Genomic DNA, 25,991 nt, shown 5'->3' with positions numbered 1-25,991 from the left:
TAGCAAAGAATTTTTGTCCGTATTTTTAAAGGACCACAGTTATGAGACAAAAGAGCATGGTAATGCTGTGATGGAGAAAGTGCAGAGGATTCTGGGACCGCAGAGGCCGACTTTCTCTAATCCAGGAAAACCTGGGGGAGATTAGGGAAGGCTTCCCGTAGATGAGGGTAGAACAAAACTCACAAATATAGGGAGTCCTTGGGGACCCCAAAGAGTTTAGCACAACCCCTACTATAGATTTTGTTTTCCCAAATGAAATTTCATCGTCTTTACTTACTGCAAATACAATATTATCCAGAACCATGCCCTCCCCCAAATTAAAATGTTAAATACCAACAAGCAAAAAGATTTTTATTATTTTTATTTATTTAAATATTTTTTTGGTTAATCCTCAGCAAAGATAATTTTTCCATTGATTTTTGTTTTGTTTTTAGAGAGAGTGGGAGGGAGGGAGGGAGGTAGGGATGAGGAGGAGAGAAACATCGATGTGGGAAAGACATACAATTGGTTGCCTCCTGCATGCGCCCTGACCAGGGATCAACCCTGCAACCCAGGTACATGCCCTTGAATGGGAATCAAACCCAAGACCCTTTAGTGCATGGACTGATGCTCTAAGTCTAACCACTTAGCACACCAGCCAGGGCAAAAGGATTTTTTTTAATACCTATAATCCTGCCCATCCAACCAGAGACAATCTCTTATAACTCCTTGCTAAGGATTTTCCTGATTGGCAAACATGGAAATAGATCAAAGAAACAGAACCTCACCATACGGTGCCATTAGAAACTGACCCCTCATGGCCCTCTTTCCTTATCAGGAAGTACACTGATTGCTGCAGCCTCGCTTTCAATGGCTGTCTCGTCGTTAACGTCACCAATGCCCTTTGTGGGACGCTTTAGGTCGGGTCCCCTCCTCCTTGCCTGTTTCACACAGCGCAGCAATGGGCACTTGGAGCAGCGACACGTTGGTACGCTGACTTAGTTCTGGGTCAGGTGGCTGGGCCTGCAGGTGTTCACTGATTTGCCGTTGTGACCTTCCTGAAATGTTACTACCACCAAGGTTGGAGAAAGCCTGTTTCCCCACGGTGGGGTGGGGGTGGGGATGATTCTTTCTTAAACAAACAGAGTGGAGTACAAAGAAGAGAGAATCTGGAGGTGCCAGACTGACTTAGACTCCCAGCTCTGCCCTTTCCTGGGTGTGGGATCTTGAGCATGTGACCAGGCCTCTCTGAGGGTCAGTCCCCTGGTGTGTAAACCCGGGCCTTCCCAGCAATGAACATGGGTCTTTGTGTGGGCAGGGTGGACAGATATTGTCACCTGGGGCCAGGCCGACCTACCTCTGACCCTGGGGCAGCAGCAACCGGCATCTAAGTATGACCCGTGAGCCCAGCTGTGTCGCAAGCAGGTTGCAGGCCCTGTGCCTCCCCGTCCGGTCCTGATTCCAGGAACCTGTCCCCACCCGGGAGCTGCCTCAGCCAGCGCAGCAGCTACTTAAGGAAGCTGGGCCCCGCCAGCACTTGCGCAGTCCTGCCCATCCACCAGAACTCCAGGATGGGGGCCCCAGCCAGGGTCCTGCCCTCTCTGCTGCTGGGGCTGCTGCTCGCGTCCTCCCCAGGGGCCCCGGGGGCCAACCCGGGCCTGGTCGCCAGGATCACCGACCAGGGCCTGCAGTATGGTAAGGAGCGATGGCTGAGAGCTGGACTGGCTGACCTGCTCGGCACCAGGTTGCTCTGGGTTTGGCAGTGCACAGACAGGGCGCTCTTCCTCCGGCCATGCGGCCTTCCTGGCCAGGCGGCCCTGGCTCGAACTCTGGCCTCATCACCCAACCGCTGAGTCGCTCAGGCACTTACTTGTCTTAGCTGGGTTCTCGCCAGACAACAGACACAAGGATTTGGGTGCAAGTAGTTGATTTCAGGACACACCATAGGGGAGAGGCAACGAAAGATGGGTGAAGGCAGAGGGCAGGAGGGGGGTGTTATTAAACCAGCTCCCACCCAGGGACTGCAACAATTCCACTGGGGAAACTCTTGGTAAAATTTGAAGATACGTGCCTGAAAACTAGAAGTCAGAACGGTGGTTACCTCTGGCCAGTGGAGACCCAGAGGGGTAGGAGGGAGCCTGCAGGGTGCTGGGAAGGTGCTGCCTGCCTCTCAGCTGGGGTGGTGGTTACAGGTGTGTATCGAAGCTTTAAAATTACCTGGCAATCCCTTACGATTAGTGCCCTTTGGGTACTTTACATATTTTATACCTCCATTGAAAGAATGGGCAAAAAAGTAGAAGTATTTTTTAAAAGATGCCAAAACAACGCATCAGAATTCATTCATCCATGGGGCAAGGGATCTGGGGTATTTATACACTGCTCCCCGCAGAACTGATCAAAGGAAGCTCCTTATTCATGGAGCCTCGATTGCCTTATCTATTAAATGGGGTAATAACATTCCCTCAAGCAAGGTTGTTGGGACCCCAGACTGGCTGGGAGCAGAGAAGGAAGTCAGGGAAGTCTTCCTGAGGAGGGGAGGTAGAAAAGGTAAGTGGGAATTAGCCAGAGGCAAGGTAGCACTCTGCACAGGGACCAGCACATGCTTTTGTCAAGGGAGGAATGCACATTGAAAAGAGGCAGACCCTTGGTCAGCGGTGTAGGCATGTCCTCCCTGAGGGCAGAATCCTGGCTCCCTCATATTTCAGAACAAACAGAAGGTCCTGTTTATACTGAAACCCTAAATCAAGCAAAATTTGCCTTTGTCCCTTTCCGCGTGTGAATGTGCCATGTTTATTTAACCTGTTCTCTGGCGTTGGACTTTTTTGTCCTTCCAGTCTTTTTACTATATAACCCGCCTCGCTGTTCCCGGCATTGCTGAGGCCTGCTGTGTGCCAGGCACCACGCCAGGGGTGCTTTTGATCCTCCCAGCCCCTGTGTGCTCTGCGGGGGTTTCCTTTCATCCTCGCTCACCCCAAGGAGGAAAGTATGCTCACTGCATTTTGACAGATGGAGAAAGTGAAGGCTGAGGAATTGTTCAAGCTCACCCAGCCAGAAAGATGCCAAAGCCTGGATTCTCTCCCTAAGATCCTGACAGTTTCTTCTACTCAGGCTAGATGCCATGAAGGAACGAGAACCACCCACACAAGCACACAGCCCTTCTCCCCTCTTGGAGTTGCTGACACAGGCATTCTGTTTCCTCATCCACAAAATGGGCATGTAACCCATGTAATGCCGTGATAGCCTGAGTGTTTCTCAAGCCACCTGGTTTGCAGAAGGGCTCAATAACCCGTCACTGGAATGAGCGTTAGTAAGGAAGTCGGCATCTCTCCCTAGGTGGTGGGAGCCTCTGAAGGGATTGGAGGGGAGGGAGGCAGGTCGACTAGGCTGACTCTCAGCTCCTTCCTTTCTGCAGTGGCCAAGGAGGGGCTGGTGGCCCTGCAGAGCGAGCTGCGCAGCATCATGCTGCCCGACTTCACTGGGGACTTCAAGATCAAACATGTTGGACGTGGGCACTACGAGTTCCACAGGTGGGGCTCCCTTCTGCTGGGAGCCCGAGCCGGCTGGGCAGGGGTGGGAGCCTGGAGAGGGCGGGAGAGCCCAAGGATTGGGTCAGGACCCCTCTGGGACAGACAGTGGCATAGTTTCTCACCGAGTTCAGAAGGAAGTTCAGGGAGGGAACTGGCTCCTCTATTTGCTCATGAAACAAATATAAATGAAGACATCCTGACTGTGGACCTGAGCCTCAGTTTCCTTACCTGTGAAATGGGGATGACACTGCTACCTCCTGTGGGTAATAATAACCCAGGCTCCAGTCTGACCCCCTGGAAGGGAAGATAGACCTTAAACTTTAGATACAGTAGCCCAAGGGTTAGAGCTGAGGTTTGGACATCTGGAAGAGTCAAGGAAGGCTTCCCAGAGGAGGTGGCATTTGAGCTGAGTCTTCAAAGGATTATTATATACTAGAGGCCCGGTGCCTGAAATTCATGCATGGGTAGGGTCCCTAGGCTTGGCTGGCGATCAGGGCCAACTGGGGCCTCCGGCTGCCAGCTTGGGCCTTCCTTCCTTCTGTGCCACGCCCTGATGGTCAGCGCATGTCATAGCGAGTGGTCAAACTCCTGAGGGAACACTTTGCATATTAGTCTTTTATATATATAGATGAGCAACTGATGCTAAAAAAAAAAAAAAAAGGGCATGAGACAGTGTTTGAGGGGCAGACAATGAAAGGAGGGGAATTGAGCCCACAGCTCATCACTCCCTCCCTGCTCACAACCATTGTTTCCTTCCTTCCTTCTTTTATTCAGTCCATCAGCAAGAGTTTATTGAGCACCTACTCATTGCCAGGCAAATAAAATGGAACTTGGCCATTCTTTTCCCACTGATGGCCCACAACAGTGTGTCATCTTGGTTTGCTGCCCTCAGCCCTTTGGGCATCTTTACTCCAGCTGCCCTTGGCCTTCCCTGAATCTGATCCCCACTCCCTGCCCCACTCCCCACGCACACACACCCGAATGTGTTAAGGGAGGGGATGGCAGGGGGAAGGAGGTGCAAACCCAGAGGGGTGTGTCCATGGGCCGTACTCAGATCCCACCCAGATTCATGAGATTTGTAGGCTCTGATCCTGAGTGTGTGACTTTGGGCAAATGCCTCTCTTCTATGAGTTTCTATTTCCTCTTCTGTGAAAAGGGAATGAGAATAGTCCTGACCCCTCTGTGAGGCTAAGTGACACAATGGATGCAAGGTGCTTGCGTGGCTGTGTGGTTGGTGTGGGGCACACAGCAGGCACTTGGTAAGTGGGGGTAACCAGACACCTGCCTGAAGCAGCCCTGCTGGTCCAGTCCCCCCTGGGGAAAGGTAAAAGGCGAGATCAAGGCCCCTGCCAGGGCTGATGCTGCCCTCCGTGTCTCTCTCCTCAGCCTGAACATCCACAGCTGTGAGCTGCTAAGCTCTGCTTTGACACCCCTTCCTGGCCAGGGCCTGAGCCTGTCCATCTCCGACTCCTCCATCCGGGTCCAGGGCAAGTGGAAGGTGCGCAAGTCATTCCTGTAAGTTTGCCCGACTCCCAGGCTCTCGAACCCTTGGCCTTGGTCCCATTCTTCTCGGATCCAAGGAGTTCCTCACTCATCAGAAGGCCACGTGGTGGATGGAGGGAGTCCAAGGCCAGAGACCCCCACCCCCCCGGTTCCAAGTCCTGGCTCTTGGACCAATCTCTTCCCATCTTCTGCCTCCCTGATGGGGTTGCCCATGAGCTAAGTGAGATAATACTGTGTTTTCTTGGTTTGCTTCCCCCAACAGCAGACCCCAAGGCTTCAAGTGAAAGTACTTTATCTGGGAAATGACCTAAGGAAGCACCCATAGGGGCTGGGGGAAGTGAGGCAGGAAGGGAAGGAAGACACTCCTGAGACCCTCTGGGGATAGTGTGGATGGATCACCCCTTTGAGTTACCCCAACGCAGATAGGTGACATGTCTTCCCATTTGCCATTGGTCAAGGGAGGCTCCCCAGGCACTTTGAACCTCCAGGGTCCTTGGATGGAAGGTGGGTTTGTCTCCCATTACGAAATATCCCAGACTCCCAGTTGAAGCAGCAGAATTTTATTTTTCTCACATGTCTGGAGGCTAGGGGTCCAAGATGAAGGTGTCAGAAGATCTAGTTTCTTCTGAGTCCTCTCCTTGGCTTGCAGATGGCCGCCCCTCTGTGAGTCCTCACATGGTCACCCCTCTGTGCATGCACCCGGGTGTCTCTGCGTATGTCCTAACTCCTCTTCTCACAAGGACACCTGTCAGACTGGATTAGGGCCCATCCTAGTGTGCTCGCTTTAACTTAATCACCCCTTTAAGGCTCTGTCTCCAGTACAGTCACATTCTGAAGTACTGAGGTTTAGACCCTCTACCTATGGGCTGGGGGCAGGGCACAATTCACCCCCTAAAAGAGGGCTGTCCAATCTCTTCTGGGGCACCTGACCGTATTTCCACTTTAGACCTGCACTGTCTGTGTAGCAGCTTCTGCCACATGCCGTTACTGAGGACTTGGAAAGTGGTTGGGACAACTGTGTGAAACCCCAGATTTGAAGATTTTAGTACAAAAAAGAACACAAGAAACCTCATTAATAATTTTTAGATTGATTACATGTTGGAATGATAGTTACAATTAATTACTCTTTCTTTTTGCCTTTCTTAACATGGCTACTAGGAAATTTTAATGATCAATGTGGCTCACATTATATTTCTGTTGGACAACAATGCTTTAGCAAGATGCTCAATATATATTGGAATTGAGGGAATGTGCATAAATAGGATATATATATATATATATATGAAAAAAATCAGACCACACCTCTTCCACCCTGGCTTTTTTCACTGAAGTATATTCTTCAAGATCTCTTCATAGGAGCATATGAAGATCTACCTCATTTTTTTTAACCTCTTTTCCAATGTATTATTTTTATTGAGGTGAAATTCACAGAATATAACATTAACCATTTCAAAGTATATAAGTCAGTGGCGTTGGTACAACCACCACCTGTGTCTCGTTCTAAAACATTTAGTTACATCAAGACATAACCTCATATCCATTAATCAGTCACTCCTCATTTTCCCCTCCTCTACCCTCAGGTAACCACCAGCCTGCCTTCTGTCTATGGATTTGCCTATTCTGGACATTTCATATAGATGGAATCATACAATATGTGACATTTTGTGTCTGGCTGCTTTCACTTAGCATCATATTTTTGAGATTCATCACATTATAGCATACATCAGGACTTTATCTATTTGTATGGATGAGTAATAGCCCATTGTATAGATAGACTACCTTTGGCCTTTTTAAAAAAATTCCTCATCCGAGGATATGTTCATTGATTTTAGAGAGAGAGGAAGAGGGGAGAAACATTGATGTGAGAGAGAAACATGGACTGGTTGTCTCCCATACATGCAACTTAGGTATGTGCCCTGACCGAGAATCGAACACTGGACCTTTTCATTTATGGGACAATGATCCAATCAACTGACCCACACCAGCCAGGGCTGGCCTTATTCTATTTATTTTTTTAAATAAATCTTTATTGTTCAGATTATTATAATTGTTCCTCTTTTTTCCCCCCATAGCTCTCCTCCACCCGGATCCCACCCCACCCTCTGCCCTTACACCCCACCCCCACTGTCCTCATCCATAGGTGTACGATTTTGGTCCAGTCTCTTCCTACACCCCCATACCCCTTTTTCCCCCTGAGAATTATCAGTCCACTCCCTTTCTATGCCCCTGGTTCTATTATATTCACCAGTTTATTCTGTTCCTCAGGTTTTTTATTCACTTGATTTTTAGATTCACTTGTTGATAGACATGTATTTGTTGTTCATAATTTTTATCTTTACCTTTTTCTTCTTCTTCCTCTTCTTAAAGAATACCTTTCAGCATTTCATATAATACTGGTTTGGTGGTGATGAACTCCTTTAGCTTTTTCTTATCTGTGAAACTCTTTATCTGACCTTCAATTCTGAATGAAAGCTTTGCTGGGTAGAGTAATCTTGGTTGTAGGTTCCTGCTATTCATCACTTTGAATATTTCTTGCCACTCCCTTCTGGCCTGCATAGTTTCTGTTGAGAAATCAGCTGACAATCATATGGGTACTCCCTTGTAGGTAACTAACTGTTTTTCTCTTGCTGCTTTTAATATTTTCTTTTTGTCTTTTGCCCTTGGCATTTTAATTATGATGTGTCTTGGTGTGGTCCTCTTTGTATTCCTTTTGTTTGGGGTTCTGTGTGCTTCCTGGACTTGTAAGTCTATTTCTTTCACCAGGTGGGGGAAGTTTTCTGTCATTATTTCTTCAAATAGGTTTTCAGTATCTTGCTCTCTCTCTTCTCCTGGCACCCCCATAATTCAGATGTTGGTATGCTTGAAGTTGTCCCAGAGGCTCCTTACACTATCTTCATATTTTTGGATTCTTTTTTCTTTTTGCTTTTCCAGTTGGGTGTTTTTTGCTTCTTTGTGTTTCAAATCTTTTACTTGATTCTTGCGATCCTCTAGTCTGCTGTTGGATCTCTGTATATTATTTTTTATTTCAGTCAGTGTATACTTAATTTCTAGTTGGTCCTTTTTCATATCCTCAAGGGTCTCACTAAATTTATCAGCCTTTTCTAGGAAATTCTTGAAAAACCTTATAACTTGGTTTTGAACTCTATATCCAGTCATTTGCTTTCCTCCATTTCTTTCATTTGTGACCTGTTTCTTTGTCTCCACATTTTGGCTGCTTCCCTGAGTTGATAGAGTGGCTTTGTGTGCTAGGTGTCCTATAGGGCCCAGTGGCTCAGCCTCCCCAGTTACCTGAGGTGGACATTCATAGTGCACCCCTTTGTGGGCTGTGTGCACAGTCTTGTTGTAGTTAAGCCTTGATTAGTTAAGCCTTTAGACCTGCACTGTCTGTGTAGCAGCTTCTGCCACATGCCATTACTGAGGACTTGAAAAGTGGCTGGGACAATTGTGTGAAACCCCAGATTTGAAGATTTTAGTACAAAAAAGAACACAAGAAACCTCATTAATAATTTTTAGATTGATTACATGTTGAAATGATAGTTACAATTTATTACTCTTTCTTTTTGCCTCTCTTAACAAAGAAAGTTGGAATCACTGGGGGGAATTGACCTCCAGGCCAATTGGCTGTGAGGATCAGCTGTGTCTATGATGGGAGAACTTCTGTGCTGGAGATACCCTTATGAGACAAGATTTGCTTCAGTGGGGCTTTGGTGCTCACTGAGTCTGCCCCCTGAGTGTGTCCCTTTTGGATCTGAGGAATTGTAATCTGGATGGTCCTACTCTGACCCCTGGGTACACTGGCTCTTGCATCTCCAAGGAGGTGCTAATTTAGCCTCTGCCTGAGGCCACCCAGCAGGAGCTACGGAGAGATCTGCAGATTCCTCTTCTTGGTTTGGGGTTTGGAGGTGCCCAGATGAGGCCCAGCTGTGAAGCAGTGCAAGCTGCTGCGGGGCCTTTGGCCTTCTTTTGGATGTTCTGGTTCTCTCTGACTCAGCTGCAGTTTGTTAGGTAACTTTAGAATTCAAAGGACCAGGCCATTCATATGCAAAAGCATCTGTGCTCAGCTTGGATGGGGCGGAGTCTCAGGGTGGAGCAAGCAGCAATGGCTAACGGTCAGCCCTGCCCTAAGAGGCCCCTGGGTCTCAGTGTCCCGTGGTAATCGCTGTAGGCACCTCTGAGAGAAAGCCGCCCTCGAGTTCCTCCCGCTGCCAGACAGTCTAGTTCAGCCGTGGGCAAACTATGGCCCATGGGCCGGATCCGGCTGTTCTATCCGGTTCTCTTGGTCTCCCCTCCGCTCCTTTACTTTGAATTTATATTAGTTCACACAAACACTCCATCCATGCTTTTGTTCCGGCCCTCCGGTCCAGTTTAAGAACCCATTGTGGCCCTCGAGTCAAAAAGTTTGCCCACCCCTGGCTCTAGTTTCTCCCTGTATGAGTCTGGGCCCCCAGAGTCTTGCCCAGAACTGGAGTTCAGAGCAGTCGGGAGCTTTTGTCTCCCTCCGGATTGAGAAAGCCAGCCATGTACTCAGTTGCCAGCCCTCGCTGCACACGCACTCACGCCTCCATACCTCTGCCTTCCGCAGCTCCTGTGAGTCTCAGTGTGCTTTTCTCTTTCCTTCTAGTTGTAGAATTTCCACTCAGCCAGCCTTCCTGTGGTTCTGGATGATGTCTGTTTTGTCGTTTAGTTTAGTTTTGAAATTGTTGTGTGAGGCAGCAGTTCAGGTATTTACCTATGCCGCCATCTTGGTTTCTCCCTGGCCTTATGCTTTTTAAAGGCTGCATAGCATTGATGCCCACAACTCACTGAACCTTCCCATATAGTTGACCTATAGGTGGTTTTCTCTTTTTTTTACTATTACTCATGACACTTCAGTGAGCTGCCCCCCACATATATCTTGGCCAGAAGAGCCACAGAGTAAAGGCTTAGAAGTCAGGTTACTGGGCCAAAGATGTGTGTGTAATTAGGAGGGATCCCACAAATTTGTATTCCAGAGGTGTTCACCCAGACATAGCGCCTGGGGCTTCTGTGGCCCATACCTTCACAAGCACCGGCGGTTAAAACTTCAAAAGTTTCATCAATCTGATAGGTGGAAGCTGGCATCACTGTGATTTTTATTTTTAATAACTTTCACATGCTTATTTGCAGTCAAACTTCCTGTTCACATCTTTGATCTCTCTTTTCTTTTTGGTTGGTTTGTCCTTTCCTTATTAATTAGTATAAGCTTGTTCTTTGTGTATTAAGGAAATGAGCTCATGTGCTAAGGAAATTAGCTCTGGCTCACTCATGATGCAGTTTTGTGTGTTTTTACTTTGCCTGTGGCATTTTTTGTTCACTGAAGTTTTAATTTTCTGTGCTGGCAAGTGTATGACCATTTCCTTAGTGGCTTCTGAGAGCCTTTGCCCATCCCTGACTATAAACAAGCGAACCCAGGCTTTCTTATAGATCAAGCATGTCAAACTCAAAGGCTAACACGGGCCAAATAAACAAGGCATGTGGCCTACGGGTTGCGAGTTTGACATGCTTGTTATAGATCTTTTATGGACTTCTTTGTAATACATCTTTGCTTTGTAATAAATATTTGTAAAATTTTTTGTAATTAAATTTTTGCTCCAGTTCCACTTATTTTGGGGTGAGAACTGAGCTTCTGATTTCCCCCTAAATAGTGGCTGATCTAGCCTAGGAATCCACCATTCTTCTCTCATCTCTTCCAGGAGGCTACACGGCTCCTTTGACATGTGCGTCAAGGGCATCACCATTTCCGTCAACCTGGTCCTGGGCAGCGAGCCCTCAGGGAGGCCCACGGTCACTACCTCCAGCTGCAGCACCCACATCCGTGATGTGGAGGTGGACATGTCGGGAGATTTGGGGTAGGTCACCAAAGGAGCAGTGGCCAGCTTGACCCCTGGCTGCAGCCCGAGGTCCAGCCAGCCAGCGACCTGGCCTCTGACAAGCACAAAGGTCCAGGCATAATGCCTGAGCCCAACACGGCTGAGATGAACAGATTAACAGACGCAGATTCAAGCCAGGAGTACTGGTGAGCCATTTCCACCAGAAGTTTTCAGGAACTACCTCATGCAAATAAAATTGGGCTGTTGGAGGAACACCAGGGCTTCTGGCCAAAGGAGAGTTTATGAAAAACATACAAGCCCTTGGGCAAGTGTCTTTGAGTGGCCTGTCCTTGACTAGGGAAATGTGGATTCTTGAGCCCCTCCCCCAAATCTACGGAATTTGCTTGGGGCACAGCAGGGGCTGGGATGCCAGATGCCCTGAATCAGTGAGTGTGCTGGGAGCTGGGACTCTGGGACACAGCAGGTACCACACTGGGGCAGGGAGGGCTCCTTTAGGAACCGGCCTGCCGGAGGCCAGGGCCTGGCTTTCCTGGCTGCCCTGCCGACACTGTGTTCAGTGGCACACAGCTGACCATGCCCTGTGCTCCATTCCCCAGGTGGCTGCTGAATCTCTTCCACAACCAGATCGAGTCCAAATTCCGAAAAATACTGGAGAGCAAGGTAAGAATGTCAGAGCTGCCCTAGCCGGTTTGGCTCAGTGGATAGAGTGTCGGCCTGCAGACTGAAGGGTCCCGGGTTCAATTCCGGCCAAGGGCACATGCCTGGGTTGCGAGCTCAATCTCCTGTTGGCGGGAGGGGGGGGGGGCGTGCAGGAGGCAGCCAATCAATGATTCTCTCTCATCATTGATGCTTCTATCTCTCCCTCCCTCTACCTTCCTCTCTGGAATCAATAAAAAATAAAATAGAAAAAAGAATGTCAGAGCCACGCAAGGGCTGGGCTCAAGTCATACGTGGACCCAAGGCGCAGAGAGAACAAATCACCTGCCGCAGGTTGCAGAGTTGGTGGGTAAGCTGGGCCAACACGTAGGACTCTGGACTCTGAGTCTTCCTATAAAGCAGAGAATGGTTAGATGCTTGGCCAAGGGTGAGAAGCAGGGGCCAAGCAGACTCCCGCTCCACCCTCTGCTTGGTCTTGCTCCCTGGCCCCCACTGCCCCACAAAGGCCAAAAGGAAAAGCAGCACTTAGATGCCTGCAGCAACCTGGCAGGAAGCTTCAGGAGCGTGTGAACCAGGTGAGAAGCCGGTTCCTACCTGGGCAAGCACACGAGCACCTGCCTTGGGTGGGAAGGCAGCGATGGTGTCAGTTTTTCCCATTTAAAAAATTATGTGAAATCTCCAAATTTTTATATCTCTGGCCAAAACAAAAACGTTTCACTCCCATTTCAGAGGTATCATACGCCTGGAGCTGTGTCTGTAGCAGTGTGTGCCTGGGGAGGGAGAAAGTAATGTAGGAGGAAAGAGGAAAATACACACACACACTTACATCCCTGCACCTGGGCCCAAGGTCTGCTTTGGCTCTGAGTGCCCCCTGGTGGTTGAATCGGAATAGCAGGCATCCCCACAGATTGGCGTGGCAAGCTGCGTTCTGTGCCTTTTCTTCTTCTGGAGTCCTGGGGTCTAGGTGAGTTTGGGAAACATGCCAATCTGCTTCTCCAGCACCTCACTGCCATGTGGTAATGAGTCAGAGGAAACAGGGAACAATGACCAATCCAGCCAACCTGTTAAGTGATGACATTTGGAAGTATCTACTTTAAATATGCACTTATTTGGATGGCTAGATCTACGTACTATCTAGTCCTGCTATTCCCCTCTAAATTCCGGGAGTCCAGGGCCGCTCAAAAGAACTGTCTGTAATGGTGGAGCTCAGGGCAGGGCCTCCGGCCAATGTCCCCTCATCAGGCTGTGTAGGTGACTCCCTAACTCAGATGTCCAGCCCTGGGATCGACTTTGGAAGGTCTGATTGGTCCCTGTTGGGGTCCATGTAGGGACCTAAATGTCTCTGATTATTTCTGTCTGTTCAGTGCCTGGCACATAATAAGTACTTATACGTTTTTATAAAATCAACGATCAATGAGCAAATATGTGAAATGTGACTAAAGCAATTAGCACAGCACTGGCCCAAAGCCAGGGAACTCACCCAGGCTTTCTCTCCCATTCTTTCAGGTTTGCGAAATGATCCAGAAATCGGTGGCCTCTGACCTACAGCCTTATCTCCAAACTCTTCCAGGTAGGGTGCCCCCACACACACACCGGACAGTTTATTTCTATTAATTCTCATAAGAGCACATATGTATCTTACAAAATCTTAAGTGGGACAGAAGTATAGAAAGTAAAAATTAAAAGTCCCTTTTTCTCCTCAAATTTTCTTCCAGGAGGTAACCTCTGTGTTGGGTGTATCCTCTTCCATATTTTCTTTATATATACAAATATACATATACATATACATATACATATACATATACATATACATATACATATACATATACATATACATGTGCATATTAACTTACATTTATATATATTCCTTTGTTCATGAATATAGATGCATATACATAATTGTGAGTAATATTAATGTATACAGGATAGACATTGTCCTTGTGTAACTTGTATATGTTGAAGATCTTTCTATATCAGTGCATATAAATTGATCTCATTTTAAAAAATCTCTTTGTGGAAGTTAATACTTAGAGAAAAGTGCTCCCATTATAAGTGAGCAGCTTGAAGAATTTTCACAAACTGAGCACATATATACCAGCTCCCAGATCAATATACAGAATATGATTGCCCTCCCGGGTCTCCTTCTGTCACTACCCCCGCTCAAGGGTAACCACTACCCCAACTTCTACCAGCAAAGGTTAGTTTGCATTTTGTCCATGGATGGAGCCTTGCAGGACTTAAAGTCTTTTATCAAAAGCAAAGGCTTTCTTTGTTCAACCTTAAAATGAATTTGACCCATATTGTTGCATACAGTGAGCTCATTCATTCTCCTTGCTGTGTAGTATTCCACTGAGTCAAAGTCCTTCCATTTATTTGTCCCTCTACTGTTGAAGGTCATTTGGGTAGTTTCAGTTTTAAACCGTTATGTATAGCACTGCTATGAATATTCTAGCTCATAAAACGCATGTCTTTGGGTTACACTAGGAGTGAAATTGCAGGCTCACCTGGTATGCATAGTTTAACACCATCAGATCCTGCCAAACAGCTTTCCAATGAAGTTGTAACAGAACTCATTTTAATAGCTGTGTAGCAGTCCCTCCTATGGCTGTGTCTTCATTTATTTATTAAGTCCCCAGACTCTGGGCATGCAGGCTTGGTGCCCTCCTTTGCTATTGCCAATATGGGGAAGGAGCCACCTCGCCCAACCTCCTTGCCTGCACATGTGAGTGTATCGTAGAACAGTCCTCAGAAGTGGAGACCCTGCGTCCAGGACGCACATGTAAAGTTTGTGGTTTACTCCCGGACAAATAGCCTGAGGTGTCCTCTGATAGCATGGCCCCTATGCTCACTTGTGGACATCGCCCTCCAGTGGAGGCCCAGGCGGGCACAGACAACCCTGTGTGAGATATAGATCCCCTGTTCCTCCAGGGCGTTAGCGGGCAGAGTCTGAGCCTTGTGGACATGCTGACTAACTGGTTTGTGTTGATAGGAGGCCAGTTTCCCCTCAGTTGTAAACTTGGGGAGCCATACCCTTGGTTAGAGAATTCTCCTCATTGTGTAGCTTCCTTGGCATGAAGCTCCTGGTGTGAATGGGCTGCCAGACCTGTACTCCTCTCACCCTCAGGGTGTGTGTGTGCATGTGTGTGCGTGTGTGTGTGTGTGCGCGCGCGCACGCACACGTGCTTGTGTCCCTGGAACCCACTCAAGCTCAGGCAGAGCACACCCCTCCCCCCATGGCTAATACACTAGTAGGACAAAAGGACCCAGCTGGTCTCTTTCTTATGAAGCAGCTCTTTACCCTGGGCTGGGCTGGGTGGAGGGTCTGGAGGCAGAGGGGCAGGGGGCTCTGAAGAAAGTCACCGGAGTGTAGGTCAGTCAGAGCCCTCACCCCTTCTCCTTGTCTGGCTCCTAATTCTGCCCCTCCCCTGGTTCACAGTCACAACAGAGATTGACAGTCTCGCTGACATTGATTACAGCTTAATGGAGGCCCCTCGGGCAGCAGCCCAAATGCTGGACGTGATGTTGAAGGTGAGGGTCCTGGAGCAGGGGCTTGGGTGGATCCTGCATCAGCGAGGCATTTGTCCCTCAGGATCAGCTCTTTCCTGAAGCCTCCTGGCCGCCTGGTTCAGCTCTGTCCTCATCTCCCTGTGGTTCCAGCTGTGTTGGGGGCGGGGCAATCTGGAGTGGTGGGGACTGTTCCCAGAGCCAGGCTCCTCTCACAAGTGTCTGAAAACTCCTAGGCCTGTAGCTCCCGTCCCTCCCCTTCCTCTGCTTCACCTTGCCCACCATGCAGACGAGGTCCAACAGAAGGTCCGGCCAGTAGGTCTTGTGGGTTAATACACCAAAGCTGGTGGGTATTTCGTTAAGGGAATCTGGACATGCAACACTTCAGGAAAGGAAAGACCCAAAGGAAACCGTCTTTAATGGTGGAGTTTCAGGCAGTGTCTCTAGCCAGTTGCTTCCCTGGCCCCCCGCCCCCCCCCATCAACCTGTATAGGTGACTACCTAGCTCAGAAGTCCCGCCTGAGGTAAACGTTGAAAATTCAAATGGACCTTATTTTCTCTCTCCAGGCTGAAATTTTTAACCGTGATCATCGCTCCCCAGTTCCTTTCCTTGCTCCTGGCATGAGCCTTCCTGAGGAACACACCCAAATGGTCTACTTTGCCATCTCTGATTATGTCTTCAACACAGCCAGCCTGGTATATCATGAGGCAGGGTACCTGAACTTCTCCATCACAGAGGATGTGGTAAGGCTGGTGACAGAATAATGCTTACAAATGATGGTGTAAACTGGCTTCCCTTCCTTCTTTCCTTTCTGCATGATTTACATCAGTGAAGTAATAAATTATGACTAAGAAAAAAGACCGGGACCAGGAAAAATATGTTAGTACAATTTCCCTTTTCACTTTGGCTGCCAGGAAGCTCAAAATCAAAGTTCTTTCTTATAACAATCATGGAAGACTTTGTGGTTTGCTTGCCCATATTTTATTCTCTCCTCCTTCCCTCAGTCTAGATCTGTTATTCTAATTCATAATTTCTCTCATTCTGATAGTTTGTGTGTTTTTAAAAAAAGATTTTAGAGAATGAAATGCATAAAGTTACATAGAATAGTAAATAAAGACCAAGTTTAAAATAAAGCACAATTAGGAAGACACTGGACCCATAAATATCTGTCTGGGAGCTTCCTTGTAGCCAAAGTAAAAAGGAACATGATTTAGTGATTCATGGTAAAAAGAAGAAACAAAGTTCATGACACACTAAACAAAGCACTTACCTCTAAAAAAACTTTCTCAAATGTGGCTTTGTATAAGGGATACTAAATTTTACAGTGGATCACGTCTTTCATATTTCTGGGTTTCAGAAGGTTATTTCTAGTAGCTCTTGTAGCCTGTGAACAATGTCAGGATGGTGGGGAAACACAAGGTGGTCCCATTTGGATGATCCAGTTTCCCTGGTGATAAATCAGGGACCACCTGGTGAATGACTGGAATGACTTTTCCTCCATCATCACATCTGACTCACCCATCCCACTGGTGCTGCAGTCCTTTCTCTTGCAGATGGTTTCACATAACTGTGTTTTATCGAGTGCTCACTATATGCTAGGCCTTGTGCCAGATGTGTTGTACCCCCCCATTTCATGGAACCCTCGCAATGCCATGATAGGTGGGGACTATTATTAACCAACTAGAGACCCAGTGTCCCTCAGCCCAGCCTGCACCCTCTCCAATCTGAGACCCCTCGAGAGATGTCTGACTGCCCGTATAAGCCCGATCCTGGTGGGATTGGGCCTAAACAGGCAGTCGGACATCCCTCTCACAATCCAGGACTGCTGGCTCCCAACTGCTTGCCTGCCTGCCTTCCTGATTGCCCCTAACTGCTTCTGCCTGCCCGCCTGATTACCCCCTAACTACTCCCCTGACAGCCTGATTGATGCCTAACTGCTCCCCTGCCAGCCTGTTTTCCCCTAACTGCCCTCCCCTGCAGGTCTGGTCCCCCCCAACTGCTCTCCCCTGCAGGCCTGGGTCCCCCCCAACTGCCCTCCCCTGCAGGCCTGTTCACCCCTAACTGCCCTCCCCTGCAGGCCTGGGTCCCTCCCAACTGCCTTTCCCTGCAGGCCTGGTTGCCCCCAACTTCCCTCCTCTGCCGGCTTGGTCACCCCTAACTGCCTCCCCTGCAGGCTTGATCGCCCACAACTGCCCTCCCTTGAGGCCTGGTCCCTCCCAACTGCCCTCTCCTGCTGGCCTGATTGCCCACAACTGCCCTCTCTTGCAGGCCTGGTCCCTCCCAACTGCCCTCCCTTGCTGGCCATCTTGTGGTGGCCATCTTGTGTCCACATGGGGGCAGGATCTTTGACCACATGGGTGCAGCCATCTTGTGTGTTGGAATGATGGTCAATCTGCATATTACTCTTTTATTAGATAGGATAGAGGCTTGGTGCACGGGTGGGGGCCAGCTGGTTTGCCCTGAAGGGTGTTCTGGACCAGGGTGGGGGCTCCCTTGGGGCATGGGGCGGCCTGGGTGAGGGGCCTGTGGTGGTTTGCAGGCCGGCCATGCCCCCTGGCGACCCAAGTGGAGGCCCTGGTATCTGGGGGTTATTTATCTTCTACAATTGAAACTTTGTAGCCTGGAGCGGAGCCAAGCCTTCTGCTTGCTCTGTGGTGGCAGCCATTTCTGTTGGGATTTATGTATCTTCTATAATTGAAACTTTGTAGCATTGAGTGGAGGCCTGGGCCGGCCAGGGCTGCAGAAGCTTGGCTTCCTCCATCGCCACGGGCAACCCTAGCCTCCTGCTCTTTCCAGCTCTGTGGCTGCCGCCATTTCTGTTTGGATTTATGTATCTTCTATCATTGAAACTTTGTAGCCTTGACTGGAGGCCTAGGCCGGCAAGGGCAGGCAGAAACCCAAGCCTCCCTCCTGCTCTCTGTGGCTGTAGCCATCTTGGTTGGGTTTATTTGCATATTCACTCCTGATTGGCTGGTGGGTGTGGCTTGTGGGTGTAGCGGGGTGATGATTAATTTGCATATTACTCTTTTATTAGATAGTATTTCACAGGTGAGGAAGTTGAAGCTCAGAGAGGTGAAGGGAGTGGCCTGAGACCACATTGTGACAAGGCCAGGAGCCAAACCTAGGTCTGTGTGCAAATCTCACTGTCATGAACCCTCTGAGTGGGTCCTGCATGTCTCCTGTATCCCAAGGAGAGCATAGAGTACCCATGGTCTCATGTACCCCTGTTGACTGAAGGACAGGCATCTTGTCACTGCCATGGTAACCCTGGGCATTCGAGAAGTTCCAGTCCGAAACATCCACCACCTCTCCCTCTCTGTTTAGACCTTCAGTTCTGGAAGAAGCACCCTAATACTTCTTTGCATCTCTTCACTGCAGGTTCCACCGACCTCCAACATCCGACTGACCACCAAGTCCTTCCGTGCCTTTGTCCCCCAGGTAAGGCTTCCCTTGGCCCTTGGTGGTGCAGGCCAGCCTTCAGGGGTCTCTCTTTAAAACCCCCAGGCTCCTCTCAGCTTGACCAAGAGTCAGAAAATGAGCAATGAGCCCCTCAGTGAAGGCCAGAGTGCTGCAGGCTTTGGGACTTTCTTCCTTTCAAAGCCCCAATAGCACTGGCCTGAGCCCTGGGTCTCCTGGGATCACAGGTTGCCCAGCCTTACTGGTGCCATCTGAGAATCCCAAGGAATGCCATCATGATCCAAGCACAACGGAATACAATGCTTGGGTGCTGTCACTGATCTAACCCTACTGGGCATCAAGTTGTCTGTAAGGTTTTGCCATGATAATGACCACTCTCTGTGTTCATGGAAAGGTGTCCTATGACACCGATAAGAGAAAAAGGCACGGAGCATTTTATGGGAATAAAGTCCACCAGAAAGCATGCTCAGAGTTATCTGTCTCCCTCCAGGCTCTCCCAGCAAACCCACATGTTTCCTTCTCTTGACATAATCTCCCCATTCTGCCCCCAGTTAGCCAAACGCTACCCCAACATGAACTTGGAGCTCCAGGGAAGAGTGGTCTCTGCCCCCGTCCTGAACTTCAGCCCTGGGAACCTGTCCTTGGCCCCCCAGATGGAGATTGAGGGCTTTGTGCTCCTGCCTAACTCTGCCAGGGAGCTTATCTTCCAGCTTGGCGTGGTAAGGTTTGCTTTTGTAAATGCTGTTCCTTTTCTCCGTGTGCTTTCCCCCCACTCACTACCAGTCCAATTCCTTCAGATTTCAACTTGACTATCACTTCCTCAAAGAGGCCTTTCTTTCTTTCTTTCTTTTTTTTTTTTTAACATATTTTTATTGATTTCAGAGAGGAAGGGAGAGGGAGAGATAGAAACATCCATGATGAGAATCATGGATTGGCTGCCTCCTGCAAGTCCCCCACTGGGGATCGAACCCACAACCCAGGCATGTGCCCTTGACCAGAATTGAACCTGCGACCTTTCAGTTCGCAGGCCGATGCTCTATCCACTGAGCAAACCAGCTAGGGCTCAAAGAGGCCTTTCTTGATTGCTCTTACCCCAATGCACCTTAGGCTCCTTGTCATTTTTCTCTTGTAGCACCTATTATTTTACTTCATTACATTTACTATGAATATACTTATGCAGCTGTTTGCAGGTTTATTTGTTTAATGTATTTATCTCCCACCAAGTGGGTCTAAGCTACTGTGGGAAGGACAATATAGGGGTCTTTGACCTGTTTGCTCTGCACCTATAGCTGATCCCTGAAGACTACATTTCCCAGGATCCCTGGCAGCACTCTGACATCCAGCTAGGTCAGCCAATCGAAGGCACTATCAAGAGAATGGAGGGCAGGAGGAAGGAAGAAGCAGAGTATTTTCTCCTCTCTTTGTCTAGGACAGAGACGGGGGAGTGGCGTCTCCGCCACAGTGGCTCCCACAACCCCAGCTCTCCCTGTTCTTCTGGTCTTGAGGTGGAAGTAGCTTCCTGCCTCTGCTAATCCCTGAGTTGCCACTTCAACTCTGTATTTATTTATTTTTTGGCTTTTCAGCAATTCCATCACTTGTATAACCAAGTCCCTGGATTACATTCCCTCTGAGTTAAACACTGAGAGAGTTCCTCCCTTCCCAGTGGACCCTGTCTTCTAGAGAAGGGGTTCTGAGCCTTTTGGGACTCTTGCTCACTGGGCGGAGAATTTTGTTCTTTTCTTTTAGGTTTGAAACCCAACAAGACAAATTTCTGGAAGGGTAATTGCACCCAAATGCTATATCTACAATTTGATATTGTTATGAAAATTTTTGTCATCAATATATTTTAAATGAAAATATAATCTATTATTACTATCATGATTACTGTTATTCCTAGGGCTGAACCTTAGTCCTGAGATAGCTAGAAATGAGCTCTTTAGAGATCTCCAGGAACAGGCACTCTACACTTGCTCTCAGTAGTCTGTTCAAAGTTTACTTGTTTTCACCGTCAACAATTTCAAGTAAAAATATTCAAGTTCAAGTTCAAACATCCAGCACCTACAATGAACCTTCTGGGAGTCTATAGTCTACTAGATGAGTTCCTGCTTTAATTCATTGACCTGTTTATTTAGAGAAGACAGCTCGTCCTCATAGTACATGACAGCTTCCCTCACTCAGACCTGTTTCCTTCCCCTGGAATCTCCAGACCACTAACCTCTCGGCCACGTTGACCTTCAACACCAGCAAGATCACTGGGTTCCTGAAGCCAGAAAAGTAAGTCAGCCTCCCACCCACATGGGGGCGCTCAACCAGGCTTGCTCCGTCTGGCTGGCATTCGCTGATTCTCTGTAACTGGAAGTGGGGATGTGACCAGATCCTCCTGTCAATAATAGGGGCCCAACATTCAAGAGGGAAACTTAAATCTTGCCCCAGTTAGCCAAATTCTTTAGCCCCACTGGCCCTGCTTCCACCAACTTCCTTTCCACCTAAGACCCATTACTTCCAATCTTCTACAGAATGTATTAATACTGCTTTTTCTTAATCTATGAATTTTAGACATTGGCTATATTGACTTCCTGAAGTGATAAAGATTGAGCTCTTTTACACTACCCACCTCCCTTCTTTGAGTCTTTCCAATAAGGTTATATCATTGTTTTTAGTTAATCATATTTTTCACTCCTGCCCCTACCCCACCCTTGGTCATGTGCCTTCTCAAGCCAGTGCCTCCTTCTTTCCAGGGAACGCCACATGGCTTAGGTATCCCATGGGCATAATACCCACATCTCTGAATCATTTCTGATCTATTGTAGGGTACAAGTGGAACTGAAAGAATCTAAAGTTGGACTATTCAATGTAAGTTATTGTTTTTGTTTATCAAATGATTGGGGTATTGATTAATTCAGAGTGTTTACCAAGCAATGTTATGGTGCCCAAGAGTAGAAGAGAAAAAAGGAGAAGAGCTGTTCTCTGCCCTAGAAAAGTACAGAAGCTCTCAAGGACATAAAACCTAGGGCAAAGCAAAAGCTACATCCCAATGTAAGACAATATATAATTAAATCTCCTATTGGAACAATTTTTTTAAACTGCAAGGAATAGAAAGCCAACTAAAAATGTCTTAGGCATATGAGAGGACTATACAGAATCATGTGATTAAAAAACAACAACAAAACAAAGACAATGAATACTACTAAAGCTAGAGATTCCATGCATAGCTGGACCCAGGTGCTCAAATTAATGCATCAAGAATATCCAACTCTCTGTTTCCTTTTATCAGTGTTGGCTTTATTCTCAGGCAGGTTATTCCCATTGGTGAAAAACCCTAAATTTCCTGTGGTTTCATTAAAAAAACAAAATCCCTGTGCTAGCTCTCAACCCTAGCCATGTGCCCATTCTTTAGCCAATCACTATGGCCAGACATATGACAAGGCCAGTCAGCCAAGGCTGGGTTTCCTGAAGCCAGAATTTTCAATCCCCAACAGTATGGACTGAAATTGGAAAGGGGGTTCCCCGGAGGAAAATAGGGACTTGTATTAAAACAAGAGAAATTAATTGCTGGGCAGACAAAACGAAGAGATGATGTCCACCAAGAGAAAAAGGTGGTGAAATAGCCCCCTATTAAAGGAGGAAAGAGAATGGGAAGATTGGTGTGGGCTGAAGCAATCATGGGGGAATTTCTGAAAAGAGAGAAGGTGGGGTGATGGCAGCTGCCGAGGAGGAGATGGGACGACTTGAACTTGTACTGGTTGTTTTCCTCTTCACCGCCCCAAGGACACTGACCTCCTCTGACCACGCTCACCTTGTTCTCCTCTCCCAGACTTTCCCTTAAGTACTTCCGAAGAGGAAATAAACACATAAAGTGTGGAGAGACACTGTGCACAGGGACCCCAAAGAACGATTCCTTTCAGAGAATAAAGTGGATAATGACACACTAATATTGTATCTGGGCATGGCATGCAAAATGTTCTATAAAATAAAACATATGTAAAGGTTCACAAAAAAGTATTAAGTTTTTGGAACATGTGATTTTAAAAAAAAAGCCAGAACTATAGAATCAGATAAATTTGGATTCAAATTCTGACCCTGCAGCCCAGTGTCTATCAAGCCACTTTCATTCTGATGGTCTCAGTTTTCTTATCCATGAAATGGGGACATTGGTGTCAACTTAAAGGGGTTATTGTAAAGACTGAAGCAGATATATGTAATGCTCTGAGTCCTACACCTGGCACATAGTGAATGTTAAAACTTGTGTATCTTAAATTTTGTTTATTACACAAAGTAATTCAGGAAAACATTCTCACTGTAAAAATTTTTTTTTTGAATATTTAAGACAAGGCTAAGCCAAACTTTGATGTTCTTCCTAGAGGAAAGATGGTTGGGTGTATAGTCTTCCAACATTTTTCTCTTTTTGCACACATATAAGTGTACATCTTGACGTAGGTATCTATCTGAAATTTGCTTTTTCCAAGTCTTTTGCCATGTCAGCACACACCGCACCCTCTCACCTCCAGGGTGGCTGTGTGGAGGTTTATTGGTGGGCAATATGGCGCACGTGGTCAGTGTTCTCTGCAGGTGGAGAATGCTGTGATCAGGTGAACAGTGGCCACATGTGCCATTCTCCTGTTCTCCACCAGGTGGAGCTGTTAGAGGCGCTGCTCAACTACTACATTCTCAACACTCTCTACTCGGAGGTCAATGGTAAGTATCACTATGGATTTCTCCAAGTCAAGAGTGGACACTGCTTTTTGGGGGAAAGAGAACTGGACTTGGAGTTGGGAAACAGGGTTCTCCTGCAGGCTATGAGGCCTTGGGCGAGTCACTTCCCTATGAGCCTCAGGGGCCTGTCTTTGCAATGGGAGTGTTGAAGTCTACCTCATCTCTCTCCAGGGCTTAAGGAAGGCTGGGGACTGGGGCAACAATTCAGAGCACAGGAAACTCCTTCTAGAGAAGAGACTCACAAAAGTGCCCCCCTGAAGTGGCAAGGGAAAGACTAAAGACCAAGTTAATATAGAGAGCACAAGGCAGCCCCCCTCTAAATTCACATTTCTGATTCAGTTGCCAACACCCTTTAAACATTGAGGTTCATAAAGACCTAAGCCCTGTTTCACTTGGCTGCAATAGGAAGCAAGATGGGGGTGGAGGGCAGATGCCCACAGCTTCTTTTCATGGGTGCATCCCGCCCCATGCCTACCACTCTTTTCAAATAGCCTCGTGGCGGCAAGCTCGGGCTTCCTGGGTTTAAATCCCCATTTGACCCCTTTCTAGCTGTGTGAGCAAGGACAAGTTTCTTGGCCACTCTGTGGCTCAATTTCCTTATCTGCAAAATGAGAATAATAATCATATCTACTTCACAGTCTTTGGTGATAATTAAACGAGACTGTGCGGTGTATAGAGTTTGCACAGAGGCCTTTTTTTTAAAAAAAATTCTTTGTCTATAATTGCTATTAACAAATTTCTCTCAATGTTGTGCCTCAACCTCCAGCTAAATTGGCATTAGGCTTCCCCCTTCCTCTGCTGAAACGTATTCAGCTCTACGACCCTGTTCTCCAGATCCACAAGGTGAGTGGGCTCAGGGGGTTTGGGGAGGGGGCTGTTTAGCGTTCCAGGTTCAGAGGCCAAAGCTCAGCGGGTGAGGCCCAGCCCAGCCCTGCAGCTGGGAAGGCCTGGACTGGGGTGGGATGCTACATGCCACGGAGCCATCCACCTGTCCTTCCAAAGTGGCACTCACTCCTATGGGAGCGGGAGGTAGTGACACGGTCAGTGCTAAACTGCCTTCTCCCCCTCACCGTGAGTGACCTGGGGCGGCCGCAACCACAGCTCATTTTTAAATACTGTAAGCCTAGATATGCCATCAGGCCAAGTTCTAAAAGCCATTTGTAGCTTTTTGAACTTTCTTCTAAATTCTTAAGTGGAAGAGCTTTATTATAAATATGTGTTAGGTGTGCTCCCTCTCATAGGCCCATTACCCCCACATACACCCACCGTTTGAATTTTAATATACTTCCTTCAGTATTTTTTATTTTGCTAAGCGTTTGAAAAAATTGTGTTTTGAATAGTTGGATTGCTAGTGCTCATACATGTTTTTTTCTTTTTTTCTTTCTGTTGCAATCTAGTCCCCCACGCCCCACCCAGTATTAAGTACTGCCTCATCCATCAGATGGACCATAATTTACTTAACTATTTTAGGACCAAGGAATATATCTAATTCTTCACTATTCTCTCCACTGCTCTGATCGAGGATTTTATGGTCCATCTGTGCCTCACAGTCCGGGGTGTCTTTCTAGGACAGCATCTGTAAGGTGGGATGGTGAGCACTGAAGGAGATGCTGCGTTGTGCCTGGCACAGCATCAACATCCAGCAAACACCACTACGAAGAGAGTGAAGGGCAGCGGCGTGGTCAGGAAGGTTGAAACACTGGCCATCTGATATATTTGAAAGTCAAATTTCCAGAAGTCTTTTGGGCGCTGAGCTACTCAACACCCAACTTCGGTTGGGAGTTTACAAGGAGTCAGGCAGATGGATGTTCCAAGCAAAGACTGAGAGACAATTCATGCAGCTGGCCCCAGTTTTCTCCTCTGTAAAATGGGTGTAGCCCCTAGCCTACTGGGCTCCTGGGACAGTACCAGGCCAAGTACGAAAGTGTCTAGCTCAGTGTGGCACGTGGGAAGTCATCGGAAGATGTATTATGTGCTATCTCATTCATTAGAATTTTGAGCTCCATCCTGTCCATTCGTTTGACACCCAAAGGCAGGGGATGTCTCACTGTGGGAAAGACTAGGACTTTGCCTTGAGTGCAGAATCCCTGCCCCTTTGGGTGATGGAAACCTACGAGGAAGTGGGAGCAGAGACCCCGGCCGCTCACATGTTGTATTATTTGCCAAGGAGAGAACATTTAGGTGACACAGAGGACAGTTATGAGGCCTTCCCGGAAGCAGCAGCTTGGGAAATGGCAGATTAATCGCCGCTCAGAGAAGGTCGCTGGCAAAGCTGTGCTTTGTGGAGACCTTGGGGACGGAGGCACACTGGCGATTTATGTACTGACCTGGTTTCTGGCAGAGCTTGTGTTTCCACAGACGTGGGCCTCCTTTTAAATGGGAGAAGCATCTTTTTGAAGCAGAGGATGCGTTTGCCATCCTGTTCTGTCTTGTCTCTCCTAGGACTTCCTGTTCTTAGGCGCCAACGTCCAGTACCTGAGAGGTTGAGGGCGAGGAGACAGAGGGCTCGGAGGCCACAGCGGGGTCAGTAGGGTGCATCTCCAGATCTGCAGGCTAATCCCGGAGACTCTGGGAGGATGAAGACTTCTCTGTTCTCTCTGGGGCGAGGTCTGCCTGGCCTCTGCCCCACACTCCTCCTCAGGAGGCCCTCTTCGACACCGGACTTTACTTCCTCCGCCAGGATGGGCCATCGTCCTCACTGGCCTGTACAATCGTCAAGGGCAGGCACCGTCTTTTCTATTCACTGTCCGATCCCCGTGCACAGTGCTGACATGTAGTGGGTCCTCAATAAATATTTACTGAACGATTCACTGAAGGAACCACCTGGTCCTCCCTACTGCC

The 25,991-nt window shown here is 47.9% G+C and overlaps 1 protein-coding gene across 2 annotated transcripts; it reads left to right on the top strand.

Moving 5' to 3' along the window:
* The first annotated feature begins 1,270 nt into the window (after positions 1-1,270).
* On the top strand, positions 1,271-25,991 carry LBP (lipopolysaccharide binding protein). 2 transcript variants are annotated; one of them, XM_080685374.1, is made up of 15 exons: positions 1,271-1,674; positions 3,392-3,506; positions 4,893-5,021; positions 10,721-10,876; positions 11,455-11,518; positions 13,022-13,085; positions 14,952-15,043; positions 15,587-15,763; positions 18,399-18,458; positions 18,989-19,156; positions 20,644-20,711; positions 21,248-21,290; positions 23,069-23,132; positions 23,917-23,993; positions 25,593-25,991. In XM_080685374.1, the coding sequence occupies exons 1-15, from the start codon at positions 1,551-1,553 to the stop codon at positions 25,635-25,637; spliced, it is 1,446 nt and encodes a 481-aa protein (XP_080541500.1). In that variant the 5' UTR covers positions 1,271-1,550; the 3' UTR covers positions 25,638-25,991. The 2 variants fall into 2 exon arrangements, with proteins under 2 accessions (XP_080541500.1, XP_080541501.1); XM_080685375.1 differs by lacking the exons at positions 23,069-23,132; positions 23,917-23,993; positions 25,593-25,991 and adding an exon at positions 22,206-22,431 and having other exon boundaries at positions 1,400-1,674.

The sequence above is a fragment of the Plecotus auritus genome (assembly GCF_963455305.1).
Source record: "Plecotus auritus genome assembly, chromosome: 8".
In the NCBI taxonomy this organism is placed as follows: domain Eukaryota; kingdom Metazoa; phylum Chordata; class Mammalia; order Chiroptera; family Vespertilionidae; genus Plecotus; species Plecotus auritus.
Note: the sequence above shows the minus strand (reverse complement) of the source record. Positions and strands in the feature narration are given on the sequence as shown.

What these genes read in the sequence shown, in the direction of transcription:
- LBP (XM_080685374.1), top strand. Translation starts at nt 1,551, where the DNA reads ATGGGGGCCCCAGCCAGGGTCCTGCCCTCTCTGCTGCTGGGGCTGCTG. An exon ending in AAGGTGCGCAAGTCATTCCT is followed by an intron (nt 5,022 to 10,720) that starts GTAAGTTTGCCC and finishes CATCTCTTCCAG; the next exon opens with GAGGCTACACGGCTCCTTTG. An exon ending in TCCGTGCCTTTGTCCCCCAG is followed by an intron (nt 18,459 to 18,988) that starts GTAAGGCTTCCC and finishes TTCTGCCCCCAG; the next exon opens with TTAGCCAAACGCTACCCCAA.